General features: G+C 40.1%; 1 protein-coding gene across 1 annotated transcript in view; it reads right to left on the bottom strand.

Moving 5' to 3' along the window:
* Positions 1–7,074, bottom strand: part of RPS6KA2 (ribosomal protein S6 kinase A2) — a 157,998-nt gene extending 150,924 nt beyond the window's left edge. The window contains exon 1 of the mRNA XM_065731237.1: positions 6,712–7,074. Within this exon, the coding sequence (XP_065587309.1) occupies positions 6,712–6,810 (99 nt within the window). The 5' untranslated portion in view covers positions 6,811–7,074. The remainder of the gene's footprint in view (positions 1–6,711) is intronic.
* Between the last annotated feature and the right edge of the window lie 7,910 nt (positions 7,075–14,984).

Raw genomic sequence — 14,984 nt, 5'->3', positions numbered from 1 at the left:
TCTCTTCATGCCATCACCATGGAATTACCATGCATGCCCCCAGTGAGGGAACTTGCATTCCAAACCACCAGCCTGGGAAGTGCTTCCCTTTATATGAATGATAGCTGGCTGCAAAGATCCAGAATACATGCACTGTTAGCTTCCATACACATCCTCAGACAAGGAGTTAGAAGATGGATTCGATGTTTCAGTCCTTTTCCATTTCCTGTGACTTTGTTCTTCAAGAAGCAAAAACATAACTGGTAAGAGCTGATGGCATCACACACACTTCTGAGTGCAGTACTGATTTCTGCTTCCCTCCCTACAGTACTTTGAGCCACTCTTAACAGCAAATACTTATATAGAATCATCACAAAGTGGGGTCTACAAGTCTTGATAAGTGAACAAAAAGAACTGGCTAACAAATATTTAGATTAGAAGTTGTTCTACTTGAGTATCTGGTAAATAAACATAAGGGTTTTTTTGTTCAGAATTCTAGTTCACTTGAGAAACATTTCCGGCTCCCTGCAAGGACACAAATGAAAAGAGCACACACAAAACGAATCTTCTCCTAAAACTAGCAGGAAAAAGGATGATTCAATTGCAACTGATAATAAAAATAGGCACAGGAGAACTCAGTTCTCTGAAACTGACTTTTTGTGCTACGGGGTCAGACAGGCCATAATGTTGTGAAGTAAAATCTAAAATGAAATTTTATGTTTCCCACTTGCATAAAATCAAGTTACTCCAAATTACTGCTAGGCAGGGGCTCAGCTACCCACTACTTCCAACCGGTTTAGCATGTTCAGCTCTTGTCCTCCTGACATCCATACCCACATGCTCCCTGCATTACCTGCCACAAAGACACAGTGGAGAGGCACTGGCCTCTACTTTTCATTCATTTTATCATGTGATCATGGTCAGAACCCAGCATGTGCTCACCATTCCGATGTTACCACCAGTCATATAAGGCATGCAAGCATATGGTCTATCAGCTGATTGGACAGGACCCATCCCACAATCAAATGTAGACATCTTGTGTTACATAAAGGAATCAGACCTCGGTACTGTGCCCTAACAGACATGGATCTCAGCTGTGTGAATAGAGCCTTTATTCAGTCATACCACATACCAGAATCACTGAGACATCAGAGGCCATGGACAGGGTTCATCAGTTCTGGACTGCATGCCAAATAGCATCAGATCAGGACATCATGCAGTATCTTAGATAGTGGAAATGGAGCACAAAGTAACAATTTGAATTGGTCTTCAACAAGATAGGGTCCTTTGAAATAAAGAGGCCATTAGGTGAAGGTCTTCCTTTCCTTTGTGTGCAAACAATGCTGCTTAGACCGGCACAAGGTCATATGTGTGAAAGTCACCGAACCATAGAACCACCAAGGTTGGAAAAGACCTTCAAGATCATCCAGGCCAACCATCCACCCACCACCATTATTTCCCACTCAAATATGCCCCTTAGTACAACATCTAAATGTTTCCTGAATACCTCCAGGGATGGTGACTCCACAACCACCCTGGGCAGCCCATTCCAGTGCCTGATCACTCTTACTGAGAAGAAATTTTTCCTAATGTCCAACCTGAATCTCTCCTGGAACAACTTGAGGCCATTCGCTCTGGTCCTCTCACTAGTAATGGGAGAGAAGAGGCCAACCTCCTCCTCACCACAACCTCCTTTCAGGGAGTTGTAGAGAGCAATAAGGTCTCCTCTGAGTCCTCTCTGCTCCAAACAGAACAATCCCAGGTCTCTCAACTGCTCCTCATAAGACTCGTGCTCCAGACACATAATTAGTTTCATTGCCCTTTCTGGACAGGCTCCAGAGCCTTGATGCCTTTCTTACAGTAAGGGGCAAGTCAACTTTCAGGAAGGAGGAAAAACATTCTTTCCTATCCTATTGCAAAGACTGAGAAAAAAGGGACTGCAAAAGAACTTAAATGCATAAAAATTCTGCTGCAAAGTAAAAAACACAATCTGTTTCTCAGTTGCAATGAGCAGGACAAGATGACACAGGCTTAAATTGCCATGAGTAAAACCTGTGTTAAACATTAGAAAAGCCCTCAGACACTAAGGATAACACTGTATAACATGCTTCTTAGGGATGCTATGTGGCATTTACCATGGGAAGTCTTTAAGAAGCAATCAGACAAACATGTTTGGTGGAATAGTTTAGATATTGCAGATGTTGTCTGAAGAGGAGAGAAGGTTCATAATGAGGCTTTTTAGATCTCTCCCAGCCCTATTTTTCCTATAATCTTTCTGCGAATGTATCTGCATAATTTTCCTTTTCTGTAGCTCAGCTTGGTTGAGGCTTGGTAGGAAGAGCAAATAGCAGGTCTGATGTATAACATACTGTTTATCTGGGACAAAGTTAGAAGTATTTGGGAAATGGAAGAGCCATTTCTTCATTACATGTAAATGTGGATACCTACGAGCACTCTCTTACCACCAAACCCAATGTAAGTAGGTAGACTTCTATTAAAGAATTTGAACAATCACCAATTACCATCATTCCCTTCTTACAAATGTGCAGCACAGGGAACAGAGGCCTAACTGTCTGCAGTGACACAGCAAGTCATAAAAAGAAATCTGAAAGTTTGACTTCCTGATTCCTCAGGTGACCTATTTGATGGACTACATGCTCTCATTCCACTGCCTTACTCTCCCTCCCACTAGCTAGGCAACGATTACAAGAATTGCAGCATTTCCTCATAAAAGTCTTGCCTGCAGCTGGAGGAAGTCAGACTACAATAGCACTGATAACTTCTGTAGCAAGGACACATATCACAAAGATTGTAATTACCAAGAAAAAAAGCCCTAAAGCCACTCAGGACTTGTACTTTGCAGAGTTCATCTTGGGCTGCTAACTCTCATCTTTGTCTTTAGCTTGTCTCTTTCTAACATTTGACTGAAAGATGGTTATCTATAAAAGCAAAAAAGAGAAGGAAGAATAAAAGAGTCACTACCGATAAAGAACCGTATTGCTGGACAAGCACAGAAGAGTTCACAAGTGCTTGCAAATAAAGCATTGTTCTAGCCCAGTGTGTAAATGGAGCTGTCTAGTTCAGCATTTACACTTTTCTAAAGCTGCTGGAACTTAAACCACTGGGAAATCAGCATTCAAAAGAAAGATAAGAACTGAAAACCTGTCATAACAGTATTATAAATCCAGTGCCAGTCCTTCTGTACTACTCCCTACCTGACTTTATAGTCTTGCATCAACTCCCTGCACAACAGCTTTTGAACCCAAAAAGGACCACATTCCAGTCACTCACAGGTAGCTATACTAACAGACATCAGGGCCCAAATAAATATGAATTAATTTGAAAAAGCTCTGGTGGGCCCTAAGCCCCATCCATACACCAAATATAATCTAGATTCACCGTTACCAGTAAGACTAAACAATAATTGAAAGCACTAAAGAGTAAGAATAAAGATTTAAAAAAACACACAGCAGTGCAAGAGAGAAAAAAAATATCTCCAAAAGGCATCAATGTTTAATTAGGCATTTCCTTAAAAAATAATAATAATAAAGTAATAATAAAATAAAAAAGCAAGAAAGGCTTCTGCATTGCTGGAATAAATATAATCAAATTCTCTGTGTGCATAGGTCTTTTCTAGCTTATTCAAATGGCATAGTTAACTTTTGATTTATAAATAAAGGGGTATTGCTCATTGCTGTAAAGATGCATTCCACTGGGTTCAAAGCCTTTAGCGGAGCCACACTGTGTGTACTTTCTCCTGATGGTTTCACATTCATGTTCATCAACACTCAGCAAGAACCATAAACAAAACCCTTCTCTTGGATGCACTCATGCAGTTCCCATTGACTTCACTGGATTTTCAGCTGACTTCAATATGAACTCTGTGTGCATCCAGAAGGGTAAAACTCTGCTCTGTGCATTGAATAAAATTACATCACTAGATGTGTTATAAATGAAGGCCAATGTGGACCATACTGAAAAACTAAAATCTGGAAGCATAGCCAAATAAGCTCAAATTTCAGCCAAGCTTTCCCAGAACAATCAAAATAGCCCACATTTTAGGCAAGGTAAAACAAAAATCCTCACAATATCTTCTTCACCAGGGTGTACTCTGCCTTCTTTAGCAGGACTGTGTGAAACCTAGAAATCTATGCAGGGCAATGATCTTGTCTCAGATACAACAATTATATTGGCATATGAAATGATTAAGAAAAGGTCAAGCTACAAAGCTGTGATTTGCCAAGTCATTTTCTCCTTGTATATTCCTATTCTGTGAAGTTATTAAGCTCAATGCAAGTGGATTTAAAGCAAAATACAGGAGAAAAAATAACCAATCCTATGATTTTAACAACTGGTATTATTTTGAGCCTACCCTTACAGTGGTATTCTTAAAATTTCAGCCGCTTGAATCCAGGAGAATTTCTCCTAAAGCCTTCAGCCCTTTCCCTCAACTTTCTAAAAGAACACCAAAAGAAAAGAAAATCCTCCACAACTTAGAAACAGCACTGCTGTTCCAAATTTCAGATGTCATTTAGGAACACATAACTTCTGCCTGGTATATTAGCTGAGATGCACTAAGCAAAGCAATGCTACATGTATTCTCTCCACATTTCTTCCCTTTATTTTACTCATTCCATGATGTAATTACCTGTGCCTTTTTATTGCCTCTTTAAAAATGCCTACCTATTAGAAGGAAGAATATTCTGACTTCTGAAAACCTTCCCACCAATAGGCTTATTTGCACTTTCTGTTTGGCTGTAAAACAGATTAGCCCACAAATGCAAATTTAAACGCAGAAGTACTCAGGGACAGCAATTACAGAAAGGACTTGATGTTCATGTTTTGTTTTTCCCCGATAAGCAGGAATGTCTCTGATGATTTTCACACTTAAAATAGCAGAACAGATTTTATGCATCGCTTTTAATTCCTAGATGGAACAACCCCTATTCTCTATTGCTTTATAATGCTGAGTTACTTTGCATAAAGTTGGTTATTACTGCCAAGTGGATCTAATTCTTTGAACTTATATGTGCGACAGTATACATATCAGGATGCTTCTTGCAGCAACTTCCTTAAAAATTATTTAAGGTTAGAAAATAAATTTGGTGAAAGGCAACTCACCTAAGGAAAAACACCAGCAGAGACAATGAATTATTGAACATCAATTATCAGCAAGTTAAATAATAAGTGCCGTGAAAGCTGTTTCTCTTAAACTATGGCACTGTCAAATGACAAGCTATGAGACCTGGTAGGGCTCTACTGTCTTGAAATCCCCTCCCTTCCCAGCATCACATCCTGACACCGATAGCCGTCTGTCACAGGAGAGAGCTCCATGCAGCTCAGCAACTCCAGATCTACTTTCTGTTTGCTCTGGTGGAACATGAGCCTGGTGCATTTATGTGTTACAGGGAGTTTGTTTGCCAGCCTAAGCTTTACAATTTGGGGTTCACAGCCTCTTTCCTCAGCCACTTCGGGGCTGGTGGAAGGAAGCAGCTTGAACAACTGATGGCAACTTTCTTTTGTTAGCTTATTTTAAATATAAAGCATGATTTCTCAATGAACAAAACAAAATCAGGTACTTCTTACCCAACTGTTTTTCAAGGAAACTGATTTTAAAGAGTTAAGGATATAAGACCAGCCCCAAACTCAGCTATTTTTTCCTGTCCTGCTTAAGCAATGACACATGAAGAACTTCACATCTAGACAATTACCTACCACTTTAAATAGGACACTAAGGGAGTAACATTTCAAAATATATTCGCACAGCATGAGACTAATCCTCCTCCTGGGAATACCGGTGCAAATCAGAGTAACTCCCTGGAGGTCAGCTGAAGTACACCAGCGTAAAACAAATGCGTGCCAGAGGAGAATCAGGCCCCATCCACCTTTATTTTAATGCAGACGTTGCAGATCATCTGCAATGATAAAGTGAACAACATAAATAAAACTGACATTTATTCGATTGATTTCACTTCCTGCCGACTGTTTGCAGCTCCAAATATAGGGCTGAAGAACAATGGTTCAAGGAAGGGAGGCAGAAATCCTGCTTCTCCCCCATTCACACACTTCTATCTGCCAATAACTCCGACCTGAACTGCTTTTTATCTCCTGATACTGCTGAACCATTTTAGGTTTAACCTGACATTGCTCCACTGCTCCAGAAGAACACAACTTCTAGCAGTAAGATAAATAATAATAATAAATACTGTGATACAGAGAAGATGAATGCAAGAATCTGTGTAAGCACCAGAATCTGTGAAAAAAAAATAAGCAAGAAAATCACTATCTTGCATACAATAGATATGCAAGGCGCTAGCAAATTGATTAAATACTTGAAAATCTAGCAGTGAGAAGGAATGATATGTTTGCAGGGGAGGAAGATGAAAATCTGAGGCTACTGCAAGTCATGGGGCCGCCTGTGCTAATTTAAGTGAATCTGTAAGTATTTCCTACAACTTCATGATGTCCTGAATCAGCTCCCTCCCCCTATGCCAGGCTGATAAAAAGATCCTTAGCAACACACTAAATATATTATGCAATGCATTGAACGTTCCCAAGGAAAAGCCCTGAATTACACTGAAACAAAGGATGTCAGGTGTGAGCATCAGCAGCTCCAGGGAAAGACCACCTCTAACTATTTACCATGTCAGCGAATGCAGGCGTTCTCTCACATCTCTGTCAGCAGCACATCACGTTATTTGCTGCATCGAACAAAGTTAACACGAATTTTACCTCAAATCTACTTAGGCTCGAGCTCTTCGACCGAGACTTCTTGCGGAGATATACGGAAAAGAACCGCCGCACCGTGAACTTCTTCATGTTCATGTCCATTGCCCCGTCCGAGCTCCGGTGCAGAGCACGGCGGAGCTGCGGCGCTGGAGAAAGCTAGCACATCCCGATAGCCCCGATGGATATCCACAGGCAGGAGATGCGCGGGGTGCCTGCCCTGCTCATCCAGCCCGGCGGGCAATGGGCGAGGAGTGCGCGGCTCGGCGCCCACCGCCGTTGTGCTCAGTCTGCCTTCCCACTGTTTACATTTCGGTGCTGCAAGCCCAACTCACTCCCCACTCCCTCTCCCCCTCGCCTTAGGTCCTACTACACCCAATCAGGCTTTGCTGATGCTGCATGCATAATCAGCTCCAGCAGATGACAGCTCCGAGTCCCCGGCGTAGCAGGTTTGAGATAAATATTAGATGTGTCTATGGTTTTGCGCTCCCCTCCTCTCAGCCAGACTCTTTCGATTTCCTGGTTTCCGAATCACATGGGGAACAGGCACATGCTACACTTCTGTTTTTAGCCCGGAATTTCAATGCCGCTATAATTACTGAGGGCTCCAGTGGTCAGATGTGAGAGGAGACGAGCTCCCGCACCAGAGCCGCTCCCGGGAGAGGGCCGAGGACGCCATGAACCCGCAGTCAGAGCAGGAGGGTCTCAGCCTCCTCTCACTCTGGGGACTTGCACAGAGGTGCTTCCCCGGCTCTGAAATTGAAAAGCTTATAATGACCCACCAGCTTAGATTACCCACCAGGCTGCATTAAAATACCTAGTGCTTTCACAGCTCTGAAAATAGAAAGCACACTGTAAATGGTAAGTATTACTATTCTCATTGTACTCCAGCAGACAGCTACAGTCCTTCTCAGAGGTTAAATATGTGCATCTATTTGCAGGCTGCAGCTCTGAGCTGCTCCCTATACTGGAAGCATGCAGACTTACAGCTACCCGCATCTCCCCCCCGCCATTATATATGCATTTTTCAGCTTTTATTCAGAAACTAATGAATCTGAGTATGATCCAGAGACCAAAGAGCTATCTCTGCCTGCTGTGCACAGCTACTAGCTCCTCATCCTTGGCAGCCTTTCCTTTCTGACTAGCAAGAAGCACCCAGACATGCCTTTCTCCCATATCCCCATATGGAAATTGAATGGCTCTGATGACTTATTAATGACTCAGATAAATAAGCCCAGACAGACCTGACACCACTACAGACTGAGAAAGCTCTGAGGTTAAATGACAATACTACTTCAGTCAATATGCTCTAAGTAGGGTTGGATTTTGCTTTAATTGCGTGTCTGGGCTCCACTGTGAGCCATGCTGGCTGGCTGCGCCTGTCACTACCTGCTTTGTTCACAGACTGTCCCTCTCTTTTGTTTAAATTTCACTGTCATCTGTGTACCTGGAAAAGCAAAACAAAACAAAACAAAATAGAAACAAGTAAATGAGTGCTTTAGGATTTATGGTTTCCTCAAAAAGGAGGTCAGGTTTGAATGGCTACCTTCAGCCTGCAATTTTCTGTGGCCTCTGACTCCCTTGTGCCCTGATCGCTGCTGTCTCCCCAACCTAAGATAACTGCAGCACAGCGCATGTAGCTTTGTCCCGTTCTCTTTTTGATGCCTCCTTCCAACTGCTTCACTAATTTTCTGTTCTGGCAACAGGAATGTATCTGCCAGTGCTGCTGTTGGGGTTCAGCCCCAGTGTGTACTGAGCCAAGCCAAAAAGCCCTTTATCATGACAGCTGTATTGGCTTCTGGCTAAAAAGAGTGAAGGCAGCTGGTCCAGCAGAAACTAAGCTGCTTACTGGTACCCCAAAACCCTTTTCACAAGCAGTAAGCAAGTAAAAAGCAATTCTGTCAGTAAAGCTGCATCAGCACCAAAATTATTTGCTGATGTGGTTTATCTATCAGAGATCTATGTCCCCTCACATGGACACCTAATTGTGTCAGCAGCACCAAGTGGTGTGAGGCCCTGAGGTGCTCACCTGGCCCACTCCTGGGCCCTCATCAGGACTTCTGCCTGTGCCCTGCCCTCTGCCTGCAGAAGGGGCATCCTCACTTAGCCTTACTTTCACACTGGCACAGGCTTTTCAGAGCCACTCATTCTCATGCTGGTAAGCCATTCCAGCTTTAAATAGCAATTGGGCAAGATCAGAGTATCTACCGGGACACCCGTATCATGCAGAGAAGATCATTTCCCAGCTTCAAACATACAGAGCTGCCCTATGTAATAATAAGCAGTAGCATATAAGCGGTTGCTACTTCCTAAGCTAGTAAGTTTATCACAGCCTTCACATTCCATGTTCACTGCTGAGTGTATCTTCCAGCTGTAAACAGCGCAAGAAACTAAGCTGCAAAAATTTACTGAAGAAAGAGTACAAATACAGAAATCAAACAGAATACACGAGCGTGTAAACTAAACACAACAACAGATTTGAAAAGCAAATTCTCCTCCTGTTGCATTCACATAGTATACTTCCAGGACATGGAATACAGCTTTGCTTCAGAACAAAAAATATAAAGAGGTTAAAAAAAAAAAGCTAATGGATATTAACGTATCCATTTTTCCCAATGGCTCTAACAGAAAAGGTGTGAGACAAAAAACCATTTAGATTAAACTAGAATGTTCATCAGTATATTTATAAGCATACAATTGCCAGATCAACCAGCAACTTAAGAAATTCATTGCACTTAGAAATTTATGGCCATAATTTATTATCAGCTCTCCTATGAACAATTTTAACTGATGAAGAACTGCTCGAAAAACAAAGTTACTGAAAATATCTGTTTAAGAAAGAATAAACTGTAAAGCTGTTAGTGAAGCTGCAGTGGTATCAAGCAGCAATACTTTGGATTCAGAATTATATTTCTTAAAAATATTATTGAATTTGTTGTAGCACAAAATAAATAAATACAAGACCATGGCAGCTCCCAGTGACCACAATACCAAAATAAAGTCTACTTCAATTGGACGAGAGATTAAAAAAAACCCAAGCAAACAAAAGAAATCCAAGCCCAGATTTCAAGATAAACTCTCCAAGAGAAACCACTCAAAATTGGATATTGCACAGCACAGGTTCCAAATTTTAAAAGCTAAATAGGATTACCAATAATATCCCATGAAAACTAAAGGACCGTAATAACAATGGTAACTAACTAAAGGATATGGACCTGGGAAATTCACAGCAGAGCAACCTGCACTGAACCAAAGCAATAGGATGCCAACAGCCAATGCTTCACGAATCAAGTTTGAAAGAAACATGAGCTAATTGTTTGCCTGAAAAAAAGCACAAACAGAAGACATCTACCAAAAATGGTGGCCTGTACCGTAAAATTGCTGGAAGAAATTCTGTACTGCGGTACATACAGTACTTCAGATCCTATGACAAAAATGGACTTTCTAACTTCTATTTGAATCAACTATTTATGAGCAAAACCAGAGTAACTCTACTGCTTGAGCAAATTAAGAGATCGCTGTAAAGGTAAAAACATACAAACTGATACTATGCTCCTTGCATATGCAATAATACTAGCTATCCTTCCTTACTGAGTACATAATAAAAACAGAGAAGAACCCAGAGAAGCAAAAAAGCATCAGGGACACAGACACTACAGACAGAATAATAAGAAAACAGTATGCAGAGACAGAGAGAATGAGAGTGACACAATAGAGACATGAGAGACAAAGCTATAGAAAAGGTGAATTACATAGTATTATTTATGCTGTCTTTAAAGAAAATCAGGATGAAGAGGAGACGTTCCCAAGAGACACTGATGAGCAAAATGAGGAACAAAACCTTCCTTAGGTGATTAGATGGTACATGACTCTCAGTTATTGCTATTTCCTAATCTTGAACGCTGGGCAAATTTCCATACAGCTTTTGTTTTCTTAGTGACAAAGTGAGGTGGTTATTTTTCTTATTGATGCTTCCTTAAAATAAAATAAAATAAACAGACAGAGCATGATAGGCAAGAAATGCTTGGGCTTGGATCTCATTAGATCAATGTACCAATTTGTATCCCAGCCTTTCCAGCTGCTGAATCTAGTTGAATATTTTGTCCAGTGCATGGTCTCACTTACTTGAATGAAGTGTTGTCTCAACATCATGGATGTACTGTCTAGCCAGCAAAGTGAAATACTGTTTGCCAACTTAGACATGCTTCTCATAAGCAATGATAAGCAAATGACCAGTAGTGTTGTCTGGTTGAGGATGCAAGAGAATTTTCTAGACGAGGTACAGGGTCTTTTAGACATTTTTCAAATCATAATCACTGTTCAAAAGAAAGCAAGTGAATTAATGCATGATGTTTACCTATGACGAGTGAATGGGAAGGAAGCAGATAAGATCAGATGCCTGGCCACAGTCTTCTCTGCACCACACAGATGTGTGGGTTGTTCTTATTTGTGCACAGGGAACTGAGATTGCTACAGAAATAATAGCTTCATGAAAAAAAAACAAGATTTGATAGAGTTTTCACCACATGACAGACATTTTAACTCTTACAAAAGCATCTAGAGTTAGTACTTGCTTGAACATCAGATCAGCAAGTGTTACAGGTGCTGTATTGACTGCTTCCTTACATGTTTTGCTACTTATAGACTCAAAATAATGTGCAACAGCATCCCCGGCCACACGAATGCCAGTTTCCTGTGGTCTGTTTCAAGGATGGAGATCAAATCATCTAGCAATTTGCATTGAAAATGGGTCAGAAAGGTGTCAGCTTCAATTGCTTTTTTTCTTTTTATTAATGTCAGACTTTTACTCTATTGGCTGATATCTGTCTTGCTTGGTGTCCAATCTCATTTATGTTGCACAAGCTCCTACTCCAATGCAGTTGAAGGAGACTGATAAAGATACAAATCTGCTTTCTTACCTTTGGATAATAAGCAGAAAAGCATACTCCTATAATGGACTAGATGTTTATAGAAAGAAAGATGCTACTGGTAACTGAAGTATGAACAACTGTACCACATGAATATTTATGAATATCTACTTTTAGTGAACGTTATACAACACAAAATTGGATGGCAGAATTTCATTATGCACAGCATATGTTTACTATTTATTCAGACTAGCCATGAACAATTCTACAAAGGAATACATTCATTAGAAATCTACTGATAGGCAAATTTGCCTTGATAGATTCTGGAAGATATTATACACCTAACAGGAGAAAGTATATGGAATGTTTACTGGAATCCCCATTTTTACATTTAATAGCCATCAAAAGATCAAACTGACAATGCACTAAAATCCAGAAAAAAACAGCAACTGTTTGCCCTTGAAATCCTGAAAGAGAGAATGCAGAAGGCTTGGGAACTCACACTCAAGAAAGTGTAAATGTTAGGTAGAACTTTTCCCTTCTATTAGATGGTGAAACTACACGCTAAGGTAGAAAAACAAATGAGGTAGATAAAAAGCATCACATTTAGTTCAGCTGACTGACCTGAATTAATATCCTTCCATATCTCAGGCTGCTTTGTGCAACCTTGAAAAAGAACCTTGCTATCTCTGGCTATGTCTAGCTGTAGTCCATGTACAAAACCCAGTCTCATTTTGATTCTCTATGAGAATGAGTGTGTGAATTGCATTGTTTTACTTTTATTATTTCCAACTGGCATGTCATATCTCTCATGAAGATAATCCATGATCTTTTAACCAGAAAGGAGCTAGTCTGCTTTCTGGTCAGGTTCTTGATTTGGACAAATGAGTGTGCAGACAGATTCTGAAGTGTGTGAAGTAGCACTACCATTTAGGCACATCTCCACTCCAAATCTCCTTTTATAAAATGGCGATAGAATACTCTGCCAATTCACAAGAGCTGTTTCAGACAAAACACAGTGACCACTATTGCTTCATCGCAGCCAGAATATCAGTTCAAGTTGAGCTAGCTTTTCTTACAAAAACAGATTAACTATAAGTAATTTCAAAAAAGAATGAAACAATGACACATGCAAATTTACTTTGGTAGGCATTATAGATAGTAGGACAAGTATCATAACAGGTGTTTTCAAAATGTGACACCTAATCCTCACCAAAAGTCAAGATCAAGGCTGCGTGAATATCCCATGTTAGATACCACAAGAATGAGATTTGTTCCATAATCCATAGTCCTAAAATCTTGAGCCTTGACTTTCTTCTTGTTGGACTTCTTTTATCGCTCATCTAAACTTACTATAATAGTAGTTCTTAAATCCAGATTACAGGAGAAACAGCAGAGGAAAAAAAATCTGAAGCGTTGTGATACACTCCCTCATTTTTTTTTATCCAATACAGTTAGAAAAGTGTGAAACTGAACAAAATCATGCAAAATGAAAATCATTTCAACTTTCAGAACAGTTTGTTAGGTTCCATCTGACGTTCACAAAACCATATACTGATTTCTTAATTCACCTTGTACAATATGGCCCAATGTCCCATTTTACCACTAACAAGCTAAAACAAACATTTAACTCAGCTTCCATTCACTTTATATAGTAAAGCTAAAACACTGATATCAGGATTTTGTAGCACCAGAAGCAGAGAAGGACATGAGAAGAGGACTAGGAAAATTACTACATTAGCATCTACTCTAAGAATTAATGACATCTGATGAAGCAATAAAACCTGAATTTTTTGAACTACTTTGAAGTGATCCACATGCTCTGAGCTATATATGCATAACCTCACAGCAGTGCACAACAGTAGTGACATATTCTTTGATGGCTCAGTTGGAATCAAAGTAAAATAACCTCCATCCGATAGCTGACCAAACATTCAAGGATGAACAAGAAGACATACCCTTATCACAAGGACAGTGTGGGTCCAGAAACAGGCATTGTAGTTCAGTGAAAACATCTTAAGTAAAGACAAGACAGACAGGCTAAATGGATGTCTCCTCCTCTGGGATGATTGCTATTATGATACTGGAGGCTGGCACAATTTGAACACATTCAATATATTATGTTAGATGATCTTTTCTTGCAGCCTTATGTGAATTCAGCTACATAAAGCTTCTTCTTCTCTTAACCGTTGTGCCACATCTCTCATCTAAGCCACCAGGTAGCAGGAAGAGCATACTCGTTTTGCATAACTGCTCCTGCCCACACTGGAGATGAGTCTGCCTAACTGATGCTTCAACAAATCTGGAAGAAATGTCAACATCTTGTATATGTCTTCCTACTCATCAGACAACTGTGTGGAAATTGTTGAAATGATATAGCAGAATATGAAATATCCAAATGTGTGATTAATCTAATGACAACCTAATGGACAAAGAAATGACAACTTATTAAATTGCCTAAAGCTTTGGACATATCTCAGTGAATTTAGTATGTCCTTCCAAATCCTGAAATAAACCTACAATTCAATGAGGTATGGATAGAAAGAAGCAAAACTATAACACAAACACATATGAAAGAAGGATCTATTTTCCATATGTGCAATGATGAATTGGCAGTTTGTTTTGTCTGTTTTTCCTCAAGTGGAGATAAAAATGTTCAATCAATTCTACTATCATGTAAGCCATACCATTTAAAACAAGTTCAACTGTTTATTCATAGCCTCAGATACACTGATTCAAATCCTGCAGAACTGACAGTGTTCTCCTTATTACCCTATGTGGTACAATGAATACTTGTGGCTTAAAAATCTTTCCAAGTGCACCAGTTTACCTCAACACAACATGCCACTGTGTATTCAAACAATACGGAACATGCTTTAAAATAAGTCTTAAATTTATTGCTTCACCAGTAAACTGATCATGTTTAAATTTTCTTTGAAGCAATGAAAAATTCTATAGGAGCCACCTTTCTCAGAAGGGTGAGCTTAACATTAATATCACAAAACATCTCAAATCCATAAGGCATGCCACACGTTCATTGAAATGTGATCCTTTAATCCTAATACATTACTGGGATCTATTTATGTTATTCTCTACAGATTCAATCCTACAAAGTAGTGTGGGACAGAATGTACACCCATTAGGAGGCTGTTTGATTTTGATTCTCAGAAAAGAACTCTCTCTATCTGACACAGAAGTAAACATTGCAATTGCTACACAGACATGTAACCAGGTTCTCCCTCCCTCCATCACAGTGGCTACAAGGGCAGCTCGCTGCTGGTGGACAGACGAGGAAGCTGCAAGGCAACAAGTCAGCCCTTCCCAAGGCAGAACATAGGATGCTTCCTACCTGAAGGCAGTGTTTCATGAGTGTGATGACCTACGTTGTTTGGCTTTCAGGTAGCAGATGCT

This window comes from Cyrtonyx montezumae, unplaced genomic scaffold (assembly GCF_038088225.1).
Source record: "Cyrtonyx montezumae isolate F1298 unplaced genomic scaffold, pur_monq_1.0 scaffold_0, whole genome shotgun sequence".
NCBI lineage: Eukaryota > Metazoa > Chordata > Aves > Galliformes > Odontophoridae > Cyrtonyx > Cyrtonyx montezumae.
The sequence above is the reverse complement of the archived record's forward strand: the minus strand, read 5'-3'. Positions and strand labels throughout refer to the sequence as shown.